This window comes from Coffea eugenioides, chromosome 7 (genome assembly GCF_003713205.1).
Source record: "Coffea eugenioides isolate CCC68of chromosome 7, Ceug_1.0, whole genome shotgun sequence".
Classification (NCBI taxonomy): Eukaryota; Viridiplantae; Streptophyta; class Magnoliopsida; order Gentianales; family Rubiaceae; genus Coffea; species Coffea eugenioides.
In genome coordinates, this window is record NC_040041.1 from 34,175,915 (window position 1) to 34,193,767 (window position 17,853).

General features: G+C 34.8%; 2 protein-coding genes and 1 long non-coding RNA gene across 15 annotated transcripts; 1 reads left to right on the forward strand and 2 right to left on the reverse strand.

The window, feature by feature from the left end:
- Positions 1-1,186: 1,186 nt before the first annotated feature.
- Positions 1,187-6,059, reverse strand: LOC113777509. Of its 4 annotated transcripts, XR_003469185.1 has the most exons (7): positions 5,622-6,059; positions 4,786-4,836; positions 4,401-4,445; positions 4,266-4,306; positions 4,117-4,153; positions 2,526-2,813; positions 1,187-1,474 (listed from the first exon to the last, which is right to left on the reverse strand). It is a non-coding gene; the product is annotated as an uncharacterized LOC113777509 (long non-coding RNA). The 4 variants fall into 4 exon arrangements; XR_003469183.1 differs by having other exon boundaries at positions 4,117-4,306; XR_003469184.1 differs by lacking the exon at positions 4,786-4,836 and having other exon boundaries at positions 4,117-4,306.
- Positions 6,060-7,979: 1,920 nt separating this feature from the next.
- LOC113778531 (formyltetrahydrofolate deformylase 2, mitochondrial-like) lies at positions 7,980-11,602 on the forward strand. Of its 5 annotated transcripts, none has more exons than XM_027323967.1 (6): positions 7,980-8,186; positions 8,371-8,448; positions 8,574-8,686; positions 8,872-8,952; positions 9,396-9,531; positions 11,349-11,602. In XM_027323967.1, the coding sequence occupies exons 2-5, from the start codon at positions 8,383-8,385 to the stop codon at positions 9,472-9,474; spliced, it is 339 nt and encodes a 112-aa protein (XP_027179768.1). In that variant the 5' UTR covers positions 7,980-8,186; positions 8,371-8,382; the 3' UTR covers positions 9,475-9,531; positions 11,349-11,602. The 5 variants fall into 5 exon arrangements, 3 of the variants coding, with proteins under 3 accessions (XP_027179768.1, XP_027179767.1, XP_027179769.1); XM_027323966.1 differs by lacking the exon at positions 11,349-11,602 and adding an exon at positions 9,793-9,861; XM_027323968.1 differs by lacking the exon at positions 11,349-11,602 and adding an exon at positions 9,793-9,861 and having other exon boundaries at positions 9,424-9,531.
- A 1,559-nt stretch (positions 11,603-13,161) lies between these two features.
- LOC113778487 (formyltetrahydrofolate deformylase 2, mitochondrial-like) lies at positions 13,162-16,956 on the reverse strand. Of its 6 annotated transcripts, none has more exons than XM_027323915.1 (6): positions 16,577-16,956; positions 16,315-16,392; positions 16,077-16,189; positions 15,811-15,891; positions 15,232-15,367; positions 13,162-13,415 (listed from the first exon to the last, which is right to left on the reverse strand). In XM_027323915.1, exons 2-5 carry the CDS (start codon positions 16,378-16,380, stop codon positions 15,289-15,291), a joined length of 339 nt encoding a protein of 112 aa, XP_027179716.1. In that variant the 5' UTR covers positions 16,381-16,392; positions 16,577-16,956; the 3' UTR covers positions 13,162-13,415; positions 15,232-15,288. The 6 variants fall into 6 exon arrangements, 3 of the variants coding, with proteins under 3 accessions (XP_027179716.1, XP_027179717.1, XP_027179715.1); XM_027323916.1 differs by lacking the exon at positions 13,162-13,415 and adding an exon at positions 14,902-14,970 and having other exon boundaries at positions 15,232-15,339; XM_027323914.1 differs by lacking the exon at positions 13,162-13,415 and adding an exon at positions 14,902-14,970.
- Positions 16,957-17,853: the final 897 nt, after the last annotated feature.

The following is a 17,853-nucleotide window of genomic DNA, read 5'->3' on the forward strand; positions in this document are numbered from 1 at the left end:
GTTATTTTGTTTAATGAATGAAATTAAGACATTATTAATAAAAAATGAATAGGTGAAGTAGCTGCATAAGAAAAGATATTGAAATGTATATGTATAGTTTGTGCTATGAATGAGAAGGAAGTTAGTAAATTCAATGAGGAAAAAGACATGTAGTTTTATTTTTCTTTTATAAAATGTAATAGATGAAAAAAAATTTGCTGGAAACATATTTTGGCGGATGCATATTTGTTTAATTGATTGCCATATACATTAACATTTTGTTTGTCCCAAAAAGCATATAGTTTTGATTTCGCTCTAAAACGTCAGAATTATGCTTACTAACATGACTATAGGAGATAGTGTCTCAACCGATGGGATTTTTTAAGCAGGAAAAGTGGTTGCAAGTCTCTGTATATATACCAAAACGTATCAAGTGGCTAAAAAAATGAAAAATAAAGTATCAACTGGCACAGGCAAGATCAGATGTATTTTCTTGACATTACATCTGCCAACACAAGCTTTCTTTCCTACGTGAAATTGATAATACAAAGTCAAATTATACTCCAGTTTAGCATGACATTCACAACTTGTAAATAATGCCTGAATTAAACAATTACAATCCTAGAATGCTACATGTCCAAGTTAAACTCTTTTTTCACCTCAACACAGTCTAATTAGAGAAGGGAAAGGTGTACTCGCCCACCAAACTCCATTAACCTTCTTTGCATGGAAGATGCTCTTTCCTTTAAAAAAAAAAAGCTCTAACATGTAAAAATAGTAATTGTGTTTAGATAGGAAATTATTTAAAAATATTAGTTAGAATAATATTGGAAATATTATTTGTAAGAATAGTTTTTTATGATATGACATACATAAAATAGAAAAGATGATTGAAAAATTTAAAAACCAATTATAAAATAAATTGTGATGCAAATAAATACTTGTTTACAAATGATGTCGATCCAAACACATCCAAAGCATTAAAACATTCATAAATTAGTGCCATTCATGTTTGGACAAATCTATACATACAAAATGTATACTAATCCATCCCGTCCCAAGAGGCGCTTCCACACAAAACTATAATAAGCCTTACCCACTACCCCCAAAGACGTGTTCTTTGGAAAAGAACTGCAATCCTATAAAAGCAATTCAATCCCTTGATCACGACTTGGAGAGAAACAAACATTGGGGCAGAAACCCAGGAAAGAGAATTATCTTGTGTTATACGCATATAAATTTGAGATCAACAGTCCAAGTATGTCAAAAGAACGATATCAACACATTTCGAGAATAATTATTCCTCCAAAGATGGAGCACATATTGAAATTCCTTCAGTTATGAATTTTCTTTTCAATTTTTCTCAGCTTGTTAAATACAATAGGAGACAAAGATCCGAACCACCAACAGTCAAATGCTAACATGATAAAAAAGCAGCCCATCCAGCTACAGTGGACTTCTTAGAACCTGTTCCAGTGGTTGTAGGAAGATTCTTCTGCAGAATGCCAACAACAAAATCGCTATTAAATTTCATCACAAGTAGACCACAAGCTGACTCCGAGATACAAGTATTGTATCTCTACATAAACCATTTAAAACGACCAAGCCCATTTACACAGGTTGGAGAGAGAATAGCATATCCATGTAAAGTCAGAACAATTCCAGATAAAAGACATTTGGTAAAACAGCAGCTAATATTTTATGTCTACATACATGACATAAAAAGGTAGCACCAATGAGAAAGATTCATATTTATCAAGCAAGATATTGATGATTCCTATATTTATGAATCTCTATCAAGCGAGATAAGTTTGTCTTTCTAAATGCCACTGAAGTAAAGGTAATTTACAAAAGGTTGCTAGAAATTTTTGTTATAGATTTTGCTTCCAAATGTTTCTAAATATGAATTATATTCCCTATCAGAACATTATGCTAAGAAGTCAGTTACATGACCACCTGAAAAGGATGACCCTACCTTATCTCCACTTCCCCAAAACCACAAGATCAGGTAATACCAGTTGTATCACTAAAATTCTTAATTTGGAGAGCTACACCTAAGTACTATATCTACACTGCAGATCAGAGAATATTACAAGAAAACAAACAGTGGGCAAAATGCTTTTTGATAACTGAAATTATCCAGTTAAGATAATTTAGTAATAATGTTTTATATGACCAGCCAATTCATGGACCTAAATGAAGGTTAAATAAAAAGGTTGAACACCTCATACAAAAAGCTAGACAAAGCAAAATTTTTTGAAAGCCTCAAGTTTAAACTACCAACCCCATCCTGAAACACAAGAAGAATTGTCCTTTAAATCGACTCAGATAAGTCCTTTATTCCAATCACGTGATGATCAATGATCCTTCTTGATGGGAGTTTCTGAAAGTTGGCAGGTCTCAATATTCTTGATTGTAGTCTGCTACAATTAAGTGCTCTATCTACCTCTAATAACAAAATCTCTTGGTATACAAAATTCTGCTGTTCAAATTGCATAGAAGGATAAATAAAGTTTCAAAAACGTAACAGAAAGGACAATGGGAACCTCCAGTTGTGACAGATTTGCCAGTGGATCAGCAGAATGTCTAGCAACTTCCTTAGGCCCCTTAAGAGTAGTATCATGCCTTCCCAAAGTCATCCTAGCAGCTGCAGAATCATTGGGAGGGGGTCGGAGAGGAGACTAAATCCTCACTCCTCCACTGGGGAGTGGTGCTATGCTTAGAGTTTTGGCCTTTACAGTTCCAGGATGTCCATTTAACAATCCTGTAGCTGAAAGCATGCCTGTTCTACTAGAAGGTTTGTTCTTCACATTAATTCGGATAGTTTCACCTTCCTGAAAGATAAAAAGAAAAATGTTAGTCCATAAGAAAAAAGATAACATCAACACAATAACTAAAACTTCACCAGTAATATCAGAATGTAATAAATGAAGAGAAAGCAAAACTTGCACATAAAATCTGAGGTTGCTAGATAAACCTAACAAAGAAAGACAATTTGAATTCCAAAGGAACACATAATGAATCAATTTCAAGAGCCAATTATGACTATTCCTTTTCATCGTTTTCATCTTAATTGGACAAGTAAGCATAGGGTGAGAATGCAGCACAAATTCTACCATGTACAAAAAATAACGAGTCTAACTATTACTCAACAGATTTCAATAGCCTATCCAATCCCAAAATCAGTAAACAGTGCAGTAAAAATTCCTAACATAGACAAACAGATACCAGCTTAACTATTAGTCTTGAAGAAGTCAACAATCTAGTGGCCACTCTCAAAATTCTTTTAACAACATTGATGGTAAAAAAACAGACGACAAATTCTTAACAATAATCAAACAATCTTTAGATGGCAAGTAAAAATTATTGAGGTAATACTCTGAACATAGCTTTTCTGTGAAGCAATAACTGGACTCTGTACTTGAATCTAGCTTCTTAACTTACAAGTCACAACTAATTCGAAAAGGCCATTTGCACATTCAACAAAACTGAAATAGAAAAGTAGTAATGCATGCACCAATTGCCTCATGCCAAAGTACTCTTAACACTTACAATTCCAATGACCTGTGAGTAGAATAGAGCTATTAAACCTATTTAAGCAAGCTTGTAACTTACAAATCCCAAACACAGATTGAAAACTGCAAATTCAGCAAACACATCACCAAGCAAAGAAACTAAGATCATGCATGCAATTAGCTTCAGCACTAAACAATAAGTGACATTCTACAATCCAAAGCAAAACTCAAATACTAATACCACCCAAAAAATAAACCAGAGAGAGAGAGGAAAAAATATCAAAGTTTTGGGACCTTAGTAATCATTAAAACACATGGGACTTTAAGCACTATGGAGATGAACAATTATGTAAATATCAAATTCTTAAATTTCCACCCACATAAAACATTAGACATCAAAGAAGTAAAACATTAACCGAGCAAATTAACCAGGAATTTGAACAGAGTAAAACTAAATTTTAACAAAAAGCAAAAAGAGAGATATATTCCATCAGGCAAGATATGACAAGACCCCATTCCAAAAAAGGAAAAAGAAAAGCTCTAGAAAAAGGTTTTTTGAGTAGTGAAGGGAAAAAAAAAGAAGGAAAAAAATTAGAAGACATTAATTCTTTCGAATACTTACCATTACCATGAGGCTAGCGCTTGTACAACCAAAAAACCTCGAAAAAAAAAAGAAAGAAAATATTGAAAAATAACTACCAGATAAAGTCAAAAGAACAAAAACTGAGCTACAAAGAAATTGACATACGAAGAAAGGCAAAATCCACATACAGATTTTCTTGGCAATTATTGCCCCCTTTCATCTCATGTAGCTATTAGTAGAAAAAAAAATGAATTTCATGAATAGCTGAGAAAGGGCAAAAATGGAAATTGGGCACAACATTGAAAAAAAAAGGAAAATTTCACCTTCGATGCCTCATTTTCAACTTCATTTGCTTCTTATTTTCATCCCTGCAAAAAAGTGTAGAATACTTCAAGAATAACTTAATATGGAAAATTCCCAACAAGATCAAGTTCTATATCTTTCTGCTACATTGCACAAAAGGCAAAATACACAGCCTTAAAAGCACAACATGAAATTCTTCACCAAAAATCCCTCTAATTTTAAAAATTAGCTAACTATTTTCTTCAACAGTAATGTATAAGAATTACTTTACAATTCCATAAAAACTTACCATTCATCCCTGAGGAATGTTAGTGATCCATAAGAAAATTATCAAATATGCTCCTACAACACTGGAAAAACAAACTAATAATAAATCTAAAACGAAAAAAAGAGAAAAAAGAGTACCAAGAAAATAGGGGCTGCAATAGTGAGACATTTGCATCTTTGTTATCCTAACTGAAAGAAAAAATATTCGTTAAAAGGTAAAGTAGTACCGTTTAAACTTGAATTCCACCATTAAAGTTTATAGAAATTCATGTAAGAAGATATTATCTGAAATTTCTTAGTAATGGTGCTACAAACCAAGACGATATTAGGAAAAAAAGACGTACAAAACACATTGACAGAGATTAAATAATTAGGGCATAAAAAGCTTACCCTTTGATATATGGAAAGGAAAACAAAAATTAACAGAACTTTTTCCTTTCTCCTTTACCTACCAAACAATAAAATTATTTGTTCACCTTGATTTTCACCATTGAATATGAATATGAATATTAAAAGTAGCAGAAAACTCACAAGAGAAGAAACTCTCTACTTTTTTTCTTTTTTTCTTGCAGACTTACTAAAATTTTTCATTAATGGTTGGACATGCTCTAAGCCAAGGGGAAAGTAGAAGGGGGAAAAAAGATAAAACATACACAATAAAATAAGAAATGAGGGCATACAAAGCTTAAATTTCAATAAATACAATAACTGAACACATAAATCTGGGAAAAAAAAATCCAACAGAACCCATAAAAAAAAACAAAATCAGTCAACGAAATTATTTTTTTACGGTAAAATTTCTAGTAGATATAGATATGACAGGTACCTATGTCAGATTATACCACATCTTAGAAAAGGAATGAAGGTTCATGCTCTGTGGTTAGAAAGACCAAACCATAAGAAGAGAGGAAAAAATTACTAAAAAAAAACGAAAAAAGGGACATTAAACATAGGCAAAAGGGGTAAAAGTTTACCACGATTATATTTGGTCAAAAATGATGCAGATGGTTGAGATGAATTAAACATCCTCCCCCTTCATCCTTGTTCCCCCTTTCTTGTTTTTTGACGACGAAGAGAGAGTTTGGCAGGGATCAGCCATTAATTGGGAAGTGAGGAGAAAGATGTGAGACAAAGGAATCATCTGCATTTTTCTGTTTTGGACCTTTTGGTCCGGTGGGTAAAGGAAGAAAGAAGAAACGAAAAAAAAAAAAGAAACGAAAAGGTAGGCTTTCAAAGAAGGAAAAAATGGAGAAGTGGAGTTGGTTGGGTGTAATTTTTTATTTCTGAATGATGATGATCAGGCTGATGAAAAAGAAAGAAAGTGAAAACAGAGGAAGAAAGGGAGTAATGGAGGCGGCAATATGAAGGAATGGAGAGGGGAAAGTGGAGAGTGGGAGAAAGCTTGTGACGGTGATCTGCTAATAGTTATCTGAGCCCATCGAGTCCCTCAAAAAAGTTGGAAAAGTGGATTGCTTGGAAAGGAACAAAAAAAAAAAACACACCAAACGAGACGAAAAGGGACAAAAGAAAACAGTAGAAGAGCAAAATGAAAGAAAGCATTTGCACGTGATTTACACATGGAGGACCAAAGACCATCAAATTTCACCACTCATTCCCACTTTATATATAAGTTCTTTATAGTACAATACTACAAAGTTAAAGAGCCGAAGGCCTTTATGACCTGGAATGGTTTTCGTCGTCTCTCATGTGACAAGCATGTGATTCGCCCTATTTTTTTTAGGCCTCTTCTAACCCTAAATCACGCTCAAGCTTTGAGGCGCCGCTTTTCATCTTCTCCTCTTCTTTTCAACAGATTTCTGACCTCTCATTCCTTCTTCCTCTTCCTCTCCAAATCGCCGTCATCTCTTATCTTTCTTTCCTTCTCATTCTTTGATATTTCTTTCCCCCTTTCATTCCTTTTTTGCCTGATTAATCGCTCTCAAATCTCGGCCAACTCGCTCCATGTCCACCCAGCACCACCAGCAGGGCAGCCGCTCCTCCTGCCGCAAAACCAGTCCTCCATAGTGATCTCTTTTTCTTTGGAATCCTCCGCCGTACTCCAAATCCAAGCTATTTTCCTACAGCACTTTTGATTGCAGATCTATATACTCGCTCCTTTTTCTCTGTCTCATGCCAACTGGTAATATTGCTATCTTTTTTTTTAATTAATCGATGTTTTTACATCTAGAGACTTGTTATGGTTTTGAGTTTGGATCATGTTTATTAGCAGCTTGATTTTGCTTGGGAGAATTTTGAATTTCGATTTTAATTGTGTTTCCGAACGGTCTCCTCTAATTTGTGATTCACGCTTAATTCTTCTAGGAAGTAGTTACCCTGTCTTTGTCCTACACACGGTTTCTGGAGAAAGGAAAAAATTTCCTGGCAGTTTATTTGTTGATTGATTCAGTCCTGAATCTGGTGAATTAAGGTGACAATTATTCTGATATATGATTGAAATCTTTATCACACTATGAAAAATGTTTCAAAAAAATGTGAAAATTGTGGAAAGAGTTGAGGATTTGAATATCTAGATTCTGAAAGTCGTTAGGGAACCTTTCTTCATCTTGGTGAATATTTAAATGCTTTACAGGTAAGTAGTGTAGTTTTATTTTTTTTCCTCATTTTTAATGATATCCTTTGCTTTTGGTAGTGCTCAGTAATGTAGGTGCAACTATACGTTCAGATTAAACAGACAAGAATTTGGAAATTTAGGTAACATCAAAATAACTGTTATGTGATAGAGCAATTAAACAATTAGGTTTCTTGACTGCACACTTCTATTTGAATCTAAATGTTTTACTGTTTGCTTTTGCCTTTTGATTTGCCTACTTGATGCTGTTTACAATTTTCAAAGGGTGTTAAATTTAGTGGATCTGTAAAATGAAGAATGACAGCGTTTAATGGAACACCTTGCAGTTTTGTAGTTAATGATGCCAAAAAAAAAAGAAAATTTTCACCCTCTCCCCCCATGACATGCTTCTGTTTGGCAGAATTTCTAGAAAAAGAATGAGAAGGTCAAGTTCAAGTGCCAAGGGGAAAAAAGGAGGAAAATTACAAAATGAGAATCTTTGTCGCAATGGTGAAATGACTAGGTTACCTTTTGTACAATAGAAGTTACCTTTTTTTTTTGTTTTTTTTTTGGGGGGAAGGTAGTTTCCAACTCTTATATACCAGTATGTACCAATACATATGCATTTTACACATGGCTGCCCCTCTTGGTTTGTCAATTTAAGTTTCCTTTTTTTTTAGCCAAAAAGGTATTCCATGACTTTGATATCGTTCAAGTGTTTCTTCTCTGTTTAACATATTCTTAATCTTGGGATTTTACAGAAATGTGCGATAATGTTGGACAGCCTGGGATGCCAAGACAGCCACCTAACTCACAGCCAAATCCATTTGGGAGTTCCTTCTTTGCAGGATTGTCTTTTGCTTATCAGCTTTTGTATCTACTAGATGCTACTGGGTTCTACTCTTTAGGATTACACGTTCTTGGGATTCATGTTTGTCGAGCTACAGGGCAGGAGCTGGACTTATTCTAGGTATGTGTCATGTGGACTGATCTATTAGATCTACTGTCGTTCTTCTTGTCTGTGGACTATCTTTCCTATCTATTTCAGTTTACAACTTGGTAATCTATACTTATATAGGATCTTGCATGGAAATTCATGCATATTTCCAAACCATTAATGTTGATAAAAAATATTTATTCTTAATGATCTATAGAGGCCCTTCAAAATGGAGTCTCTTGATGAATCTACCTCTTCCTCCATCAGCCATGGTATTCATGTCTTCCATTGCCCAGTGAGTAACGGTATCATTAATGACATTGAAATGGTTTTTCATTTTTTAGTTGGATTAGGCCAAATGAGGTATAAAGATGGAATTTTTAATTCTTTGATTTTGTTTTCGGTGTGTGAAAATTGCAGGATGAGTTGGGAATAGTTGCAAAGCTATCAGAATGTATTGCTTCAATAGGTGGAAACATTCTCAATGCTGATGTTTTTGTGCCCGAGGACAAGAATGTGTTTTACTCTAGAAGGTCTATTGCACTGCCTTGCACTTTGTTTCTTGGTACATTTTTCTATGGCAAGTTAATAAGTTGGTTTTGTCCTTTCTTCTTATTCTTTTCCGGATTATCTGGCTTATGTTTGAGGTACTGTGAAGTAGATTTAGGCCAGATGTTAAGAGTTATGGTCCCTTTTGTGATTTATTCTTCAATGGCAGATATGGTTATTCTTCAATGGCAGATATCGTAATGATTGCTGTTGGTGTTCATCTAAATGATTTTGGGTTTACAATCATAAGGTCAATAGAGTGAGATATCTTCCCAGCATCTTTCAAAGACTTGGTTGATTGACATTTAGAATTCTAGAATATTTTTTTGTTTCTTCATGTCATCTACCATTTTGATCTTCAGTTCAAATGTCTTTTACGTTAAAACAACAGAGTAGAACATTGGAATCACTGCATTTGCTGCTTCTAATGTTTTTTTGGTTGTCATGCGCTTGTGCTTTGACATACCAGAGTAGCATTATTCAATTACACATTGCAATGGCTGTATTTCAAAACTTCAGTTGATTTCTACAGGTTCTTTCTGGAAACTTCTTAAAAAGTTATGGAAAGCTGTTATTAATATTCATCATGGCTTATTACCTTCTTTCAAGGGTGGTCATCAAGCTAATCAAGTTTTTTTTTAAGCCTTTTTGAAATGCTTGTTTTAATCATTATCCTTTACTTCTTTTTGGTAGATTGAAACCTGGCATTCACAATTTGCAGACATTTGATGCTGGCGTCAAATTAATTGGTGCCAAGTCACTTTGTTACTAAAGAACTTGACTTGGCTAGGTTCAAGACTTGACAAGGTTTATGGGTGCACAATTGCAGGTCTGTTGTCTCTATATATCTCACAGAGTCACAGGCTAACAAATAATTGCTATCATTCATGCTCATTTTAATTCATTTCTGAAGCAGAGACTGGTTTCTTTTTTTTTTCCCGGTGATTATAGTATCTAATAAGAGCATTTCCACACATGTCCTTCCAAGATGTTAGTTGAATTTCATTATTTTACTACTTTTCTAGATGTACAGGCATGCATTTCATAGTGTTCTATTTTTCTTTTTTTTAATTAAGTGTATATTGGATAGGTTGAAGATTACATCTGCAAGTTAGCACAGAGGGGAACGACAACACTCAGAATGGTGTTTCGTGTGACTCGGGGTATGGCATAGTTTAAAATTGTTACTTGTTGGGGAAAAAACCAACATCATCTTCATTGTTGCATTTCTATTCTTGTTGTTAAAGCTTTTATAATAACATAGGGATTTTTTTGGGCTAGGAGAACTTGCACATGAGATTACTCTCTACCATCAAGAAAGCAAGAAGCTCTCTCCCAATTGGAAATAGTATGCCCTGTCATCCCTCGTTCTCCCTGTCATTTTTTCTTTTGCAAGCGTGTTTTTTCTCTAAATATCTCTCTGGTTATTTGGTGGAGAAAATGCAACATAGGTTGTCAGTTTATGAGTACGCCTTGTTTTGCAACCTAAGCATATTATTAGGCTATAGTGTTCCCTGTCACTGTTTGGTAGACTATATTTATATACTTGTCAAAAAAAAAAGATAATCTATTCTGTTTAAATTCCCATGAAGATTGGACACCGCAGGCAATCATTTTGAAATACTTGATGATGATCTCTTTCTCTCACGTCAAATAGCGATTTTTTGGATATTCTATTCTTCTACTTATTCCAGACATACAAACATTGAGATCTCAAGACAGCACTTAATTAGACTAATAAGTTGTAGTGAGTCAATTGTTTTTCTAATATCCTTGTTTTCGATTCGTCTGGCGATTCTTCCCCTGAATCTTCTTATGTTGTTTCTGTTATTTGTTTAGTTGCATGATACTCCCTTGTGTAAAGACTTGCGTGACGAGTTTCATGTTGTTGCCTGTGGTGCTCAGTTACAATTCTTGATAAATTGTTATTTTTCTTTTTTCTTTGTTTTTATCTATTTTAGTAATTAATTTGTGATTGACAAGCTAGCCTTGCTTTGCAGTTTCTACTGAATTATACAACTGCGCCTAAAATTCTTCCTTTTTTACTCAGTAAAAAGTTCTTATCTTTTCAGGTTGGCATATTGACTGGTAGCAGGCGAGTCATTAATCTCTCTTGGGGCCAAGCGAGGTTTGATTCCTCTTGTTGTACCTGTCAGAAAACACCTCAGGTGTGAATAAGGCTTGTGTTTGAGTTAAAAAGTAAAAAAAAAAATAATATTGATTTGAGACCAATATTCTATCTTTACACATTGCTTGTTGTGTATAGGTTCTGTAACTACTTTGCTGCGATGGCCTACTGCCCCAACTGGGTAAACTAATTCAAATCTTCTTAGTTGAGATGTTCTTCTTAGATTGTTTGATCTCAATTTGTAGCATCCTCAGGATGGAGATGCCTGTGATACAAGTACAGAAGCACAGGATATGGCTTTTAGCCAAGAATGTAAGTCTTAAGATGTTACGCATCCTCAATTGGGGAAAGTATGTTGCTTTACATTGTTATTATCGTATTCATTACCTTTAAGATTGCATATATTGTACTTCCCTTCATTTGCTTTGTTATCTGCATTGTGTTGTTTTAGTTCACATATCTCTTTCACCTTTTGGCAGCGTGTGCTTCAGTGTGTTTACACCTTCTGTTGTTTACAGGTTGCTTTGGATGAAGCAGCTTTCTTGTTGGATTTGGCTTTCTGTGGAAGGCACCTGGGATGACAATTTGGACCGGATTGCTGAATGTTATCAGGAAGCTGGTCTCCATGAAATTGCCAAATTTGTGCTATACAGAAATTGTACTGAAGTTGATTTTGGCATATGCTTATCTTGCTTTCATGTACATTTCCAATTTTGTAATCTACTGCCACCTAAAATTCTGGAATTACGTCTGAAGATGATATTTTGGATTATGTTGTGACATTGACTATAACATTCAATTGAATTCAAGACCAAGTTTCTGTGCCTTCCCAATCACCTGCACAAGCAGGCCTTTAGCTCTGCGCTGCCAAAATCCTAAAATCGCTTATAGAGAGCATTCTCTCTCTCTCTCTCCAATGACCAACTTAAGATTTGAATACTCTCTTCGATGAATGCTCTATCCTTGTAAGTTCTATATGTTGAACATGGATGATCTAGATTATTCCTCCTCTCAAAATTGTTGTATTCTTGGTATAATACAAAAATTTAATTCTAATTCAATTGAAATGTATTCTTTTGAATTTATATACAATAGAAGAAACAAAGAGGCATCCACCATCTCTCTCACATAGATATGCAAGGCACAAATCACACTGTAGTATTCTAGCCAAAAAAAATTAAGCCAATTTTTTCAACTGTTTTTGAATTCCCCTTCAGTTGAATTGGATAACAATAAAAGAATTTTAAAATTGTGAAATATAAAGGAATATCTCGCTGGCACAAAGAGTTCTAAGATTATTGAACTGTTTTGAGATCTTTCCGTAATTCATGGATGGTGGCATAATCCCTTACAGTCATTTCTCTCCTACTAATAAACTGGAAAATATCGTGATTCATGAATTTCCTCTGTTGCTTTGTATTTGTAGGACTGGGAGATTGTAGCAGCTTCAGAAAAGCTGGCGGAGTGCCAAGAAACTATCTTAAACTGGGAGATTGTAGGAATGGGAAGTAGTTAAAGGCATTGGTTTCACCCATAAAGGCTGCTCTTTTTGTTAAGGCCCTTTTTGATAAACTATCCTGTTGTTGCCACCATGACAACTTCTGAGAATAAAACTCGCCAGCGGTCATCTCTTCTAAATAAAATGCTAGCTGAAGACAAATATGAGACCAAGGATCTCAAGCCTCCTAAAACCAAGGAAATTATTCTAGAGCGTAATAGCTATTCCACCTTTGGCCCGAATTGGACAATCGAACGTCCAGAGAAAGTGGCAAGGTCAAATGGTGTTAATTATTCAAAGGATAAGCTGAGATTGGTTCTTTGGCTATCGTTCCCAGTAAGAAAAGGGAAGTGGAGGATTGCTAAAGAAGCTGTGAACTAATGCTAAAACTGAAGTGCGGAATCCAGTAACAGTGAAAATTGGCTTAATTTTTTTTGGCTAGAATACTACAGTGTGATTTGTGCCTTGCATATCTATGTGAGAGAGATGGTGGATGCCTCTTTGTTTCTTCTATTGTATATAAATTCAAAAGAATACATTTCAATTGAATTAGAATTAAATTTTTGTATTATACCAAGAATACAACAATTTTGAGAGGAGGAATAATCTAGATCATCCATGTTCAACATATAGAACTTACAAGGATAGAGCATTCATCGAAGAGAGTATTCAAATCTTAAGTTGGTCATTGGAGAGAGAGAGAGAGAATGCTCTCTATAAGCGATTTTAGGATTTTGGCAGCGCAGAGCTAAAGGCCTGCTTGTGCAGGTGATTGGGAAGGCACAGAAACTTGGTCTTGAATTCAATTGAATGTTATAGTCAATGTCACAACATAATCCAAAATATCATCTTCAGACGTAATTCCAGAATTTTAGGTGGCAGTAGATTACAAAATTGGAAATGTACATGAAAGCAAGATAAGCATATGCCAAAATCAACTTCAGTACAATTTCTGTATAGCACAAATTTGGCAATTTCATGGAGACCAGCTTCCTGATAACATTCAGCAATCCGGTCCAAATTGTCATCCCAGGTGCCTTCCACAGAAAGCCAAATCCAACAAGAAAGCTGCTTCATCCAAAGCAACCTGTAAACAACAGAAGGTGTAAACACACTGAAGCACACGCTGCCAAAAGGTGAAAGAGATATGTGAACTAAAACAACACAATGCAGATAACAAAGCAAATGAAGGGAAGTACAATATATGCAATCTTAAAGGTAATGAATACGATAATAACAATGTAAAGCAACATACTTTCCCCAATTGAGGATGCGTAACATCTTAAGACTTACATTCTTGGCTAAAAGCCATATCCTGTGCTTCTGTACTTGTATCACAGGCATCTCCATCCTGAGGATGCTACAAATTGAGATCAAACAATCTAAGAAGAACATCTCAACTAAGAAGATTTGAATTAGTTTACCCAGTTGGGGCAGTAGGCCATCGCAGCAAAGTAGTTACAGAACCTATACACAACAAGCAATGTGTAAAGATAGAATATTGGTCTCAAATCAATATTATTTTTTTTTTTACTTTTTAACTCAAACACAAGCCTTATTCACACCTGAGGTGTTTTCTGACAGGTACAACAAGAGGAATCAAACCTCGCTTGGCCCCAAGAGAGATTAATGACTCGCCTGCTACCAGTCAATATGCCAACCTGAAAAGATAAGAACTTTTTACTGAGTAAAAAAGGAAGAATTTTAGGCGCAGTTGTATAATTCAGTAGAAACTGCAAAGCAAGGCTAGCTTGTCAATCACAAATTAATTACTAAAATAGATAAAAACAAAGAAAAAAGAAAAATAACAATTTATCAAGAATTGTAACTGAGCACCACAGGCAACAACATGAAACTCGTCACGCAAGTCTTTACACAAGGGAGTATCATGCAACTAAACAAATAACAGAAACAACATAAGAAGATTCAGGGGAAGAATCGCCAGACGAATCGAAAACAAGGATATTAGAAAAACAATTGACTCACTACAACTTATTAGTCTAATTAAGTGCTGTCTTGAGATCTCAATGTTTGTATGTCTGGAATAAGTAGAAGAATAGAATATCCAAAAATCGCTATTTGACGTGAGAGAAAGAGATCATCATCAAGTATTTCAAAATGATTGCCTGCGGTGTCCAATCTTCATGGGAATTTAAACAGAATAGATTATCTTTTTTTTTTGACAAGTATATAAATATAGTCTACCAAACAGTGACAGGGAACACTATAGCCTAATAATATGCTTAGGTTGCAAAACAAGGCGTACTCATAAACTGACAACCTATGTTGCATTTTCTCCACCAAATAACCAGAGAGATATTTAGAGAAAAAACACGCTTGCAAAAGAAAAAATGACAGGGAGAACGAGGGATGACAGGGCATACTATTTCCAATTGGGAGAGAGCTTCTTGCTTTCTTGATGGTAGAGAGTAATCTCATGTGCAAGTTCTCCTAGCCCAAAAAAATCCCTATGTTATTATAAAAGCTTTAACAACAAGAATAGAAATGCAACAATGAAGATGATGTTGGTTTTTTCCCCAACAAGTAACAATTTTAAACTATGCCATACCCCGAGTCACACGAAACACCATTCTGAGTGTTGTCGTTCCCCTCTGTGCTAACTTGCAGATGTAATCTTCAACCTATCCAATATACACTTAATTAAAAAAAAGAAAAATAGAACACTATGAAATGCATGCCTGTACATCTAGAAAAGTAGTAAAATAATGAAATTCAACTAACATCTTGGAAGGACATGTGTGGAAATGCTCTTATTAGATACTATAATCACCGGGAAAAAAAAAAGAAACCAGTCTCTGCTTCAGAAATGAATTAAAATGAGCATGAATGATAGCAATTATTTGTTAGCCTGTGACTCTGTGAGATATATAGAGACAACAGACCTGCAATTGTGCACCCATAAACCTTGTCAAGTCTTGAACCTAGCCAAGTCAAGTTCTTTAGTAACAAAGTGACTTGGCACCAATTAATTTGACGCCAGCATCAAATGTCTGCAAATTGTGAATGCCAGGTTTCAATCTACCAAAAAGAAGTAAAGGATAATGATTAAAACAAGCATTTCAAAAAGGCTTAAAAAAAAACTTGATTAGCTTGATGACCACCCTTGAAAGAAGGTAATAAGCCATGATGAATATTAATAACAGCTTTCCATAACTTTTTAAGAAGTTTCCAGAAAGAACCTGTAGAAATCAACTGAAGTTTTGAAATACAGCCATTGCAATGTGTAATTGAATAATGCTACTCTGGTATGTCAAAGCACAAGCGCATGACAACCAAAAAAACATTAGAAGCAGCAAATGCAGTGATTCCAATGTTCTACTCTGTTGTTTTAACGTAAAAGACATTTGAACTGAAGATCAAAATGGTAGATGACATGAAGAAACAAAAAAATATTCTAGAATTCTAAATGTCAATCAACCAAGTCTTTGAAAGATGCTGGGAAGATATCTCACTCTATTGACCTTATGATTGTAAACCCAAAATCATTTAGATGAACACCAACAGCAATCATTACGATATCTGCCATTGAAGAATAACCATATCTGCCATTGAAGAATAAATCACAAAAGGGACCATAACTCTTAACATCTGGCCTAAATCTACTTCACAGTACCTCAAACATAAGCCAGATAATCCGGAAAAGAATAAGAAGAAAGGACAAAACCAACTTATTAACTTGCCATAGAAAAATGTACCAAGAAACAAAGTGCAAGGCAGTGCAATAGACCTTCTAGAGTAAAACACATTCTTGTCCTCGGGCACAAAAACATCAGCATTGAGAATGTTTCCACCTATTGAAGCAATACATTCTGATAGCTTTGCAACTATTCCCAACTCATCCTGCAATTTTCACACACCGAAAACAAAATCAAAGAATTAAAAATTCCATCTTTATACCTCATTTGGCCTAATCCAACTAAAAAATGAAAAACCATTTCAATGTCATTAATGATACCGTTACTCACTGGGCAATGGAAGACATGAATACCATGGCTGATGGAGGAAGAGGTAGATTCATCAAGAGACTCCATTTTGAAGGGCCTCTATAGATCATTAAGAATAAATATTTTTTATCAACATTAATGGTTTGGAAATATGCATGAATTTCCATGCAAGATCCTATATAAGTATAGATTACCAAGTTGTAAACTGATATAGATAGGAAAGATAGTCCACAGACAAGAAGAATGATAGTAGATCTAATAGATCAGTCCACATGACACATACCTAGAATAAGTACCAGCTCCTGCCCTGTAGCTCGACAAACATGAATCCCAAGAACGTGTAATCCTAAAGAATAGAACCCAGTAGCATCTAGTAGATACAAAAGCTGACAAGCAAAAGACAATCCTGCAAAGTAGGAACTCCCAAATGGATTTGGCTGTGAGTTAGGTGGCTGTCTTGGCATCCCAGGCTGTCCAACATTATCGCACATTTATGTAAAATCCCAAGATTAAGAATATGTTAAACAGGGAAGAAGCACTTGAACGATATCAAAGTCATGGAATACCTTTTTGGCTAAAAAAAAGAAACTTAAATTGACAAACCAAGAGGGGCAGCCATGTGTAAAATGCATATTTATTGGTACATACTGGTATATAAGAGTTGGAAACCACCTTCCCCCCAAAAAAAACAAAAAAAAGAGTAACTTCTATTGTACAAAAGGTAACCAAGTCATTTCACCATTGCGACAAAGATTCTCATTTTGTAATTTTCCTCCTTTTTTCCCCTCAGCACTTGAACTTGACCTTCTCATTCTTTTTCTAGAAATTCTGCTAAACAGAAGCATGTCATGGGAGGAGAGGGTGAAAATTTTCTTCTTTTTTTAGCATCATTAACTACAAAACTGCAAGGTGTTCCATTAAACGCTGTCATTCTTCATTTTACAGATCCACTAAATTTAACACCCTTTGAATTCTACTTCACTACATCAGCATCCAAGCTTAGCATGATCCCTCTATTAAGCAAATTGTAAACAGCATCAAGTAGGCAAAAGCAAACAGTAAAACATTTAGATTCAAATAGAACTGTGCAGTCAAGAAACCTAATTGTTTAATTGCTCTATCACATAACAGTTATTTTGATGTTACATAAATTTCCAAATTCTTGTCTGTTTAATCTGAACATATAGTTGCACCTACATTACTGAGCACTACCAAAAGCAAAGGATATCATGAAGAATGAGGAAAAAAAATAAAACTACACCACTTACCTGTAAAGTATTTAAACATTCACCAAGATGAAGAAAGGTTCCCTAACGACTTTCAGAATCTAGATATTCAAATCCTCAACTCTTTCCACAATTTTTACATTTTTTTGAAACATTTTTCGTAGTGTGATAAAGATTTCAATCATATATCAGAATAATTGTTACCTTAATTCACCAGATTCAGGACTGAATCAATCAACAAATAAACTGTCAGGAAATTTTTTCTTTTCTCCAAAAACCGTGTGTAGGACAAAGACAGGGTAACCACTCCCCAGAAGAATTAAGCGTGAATCAC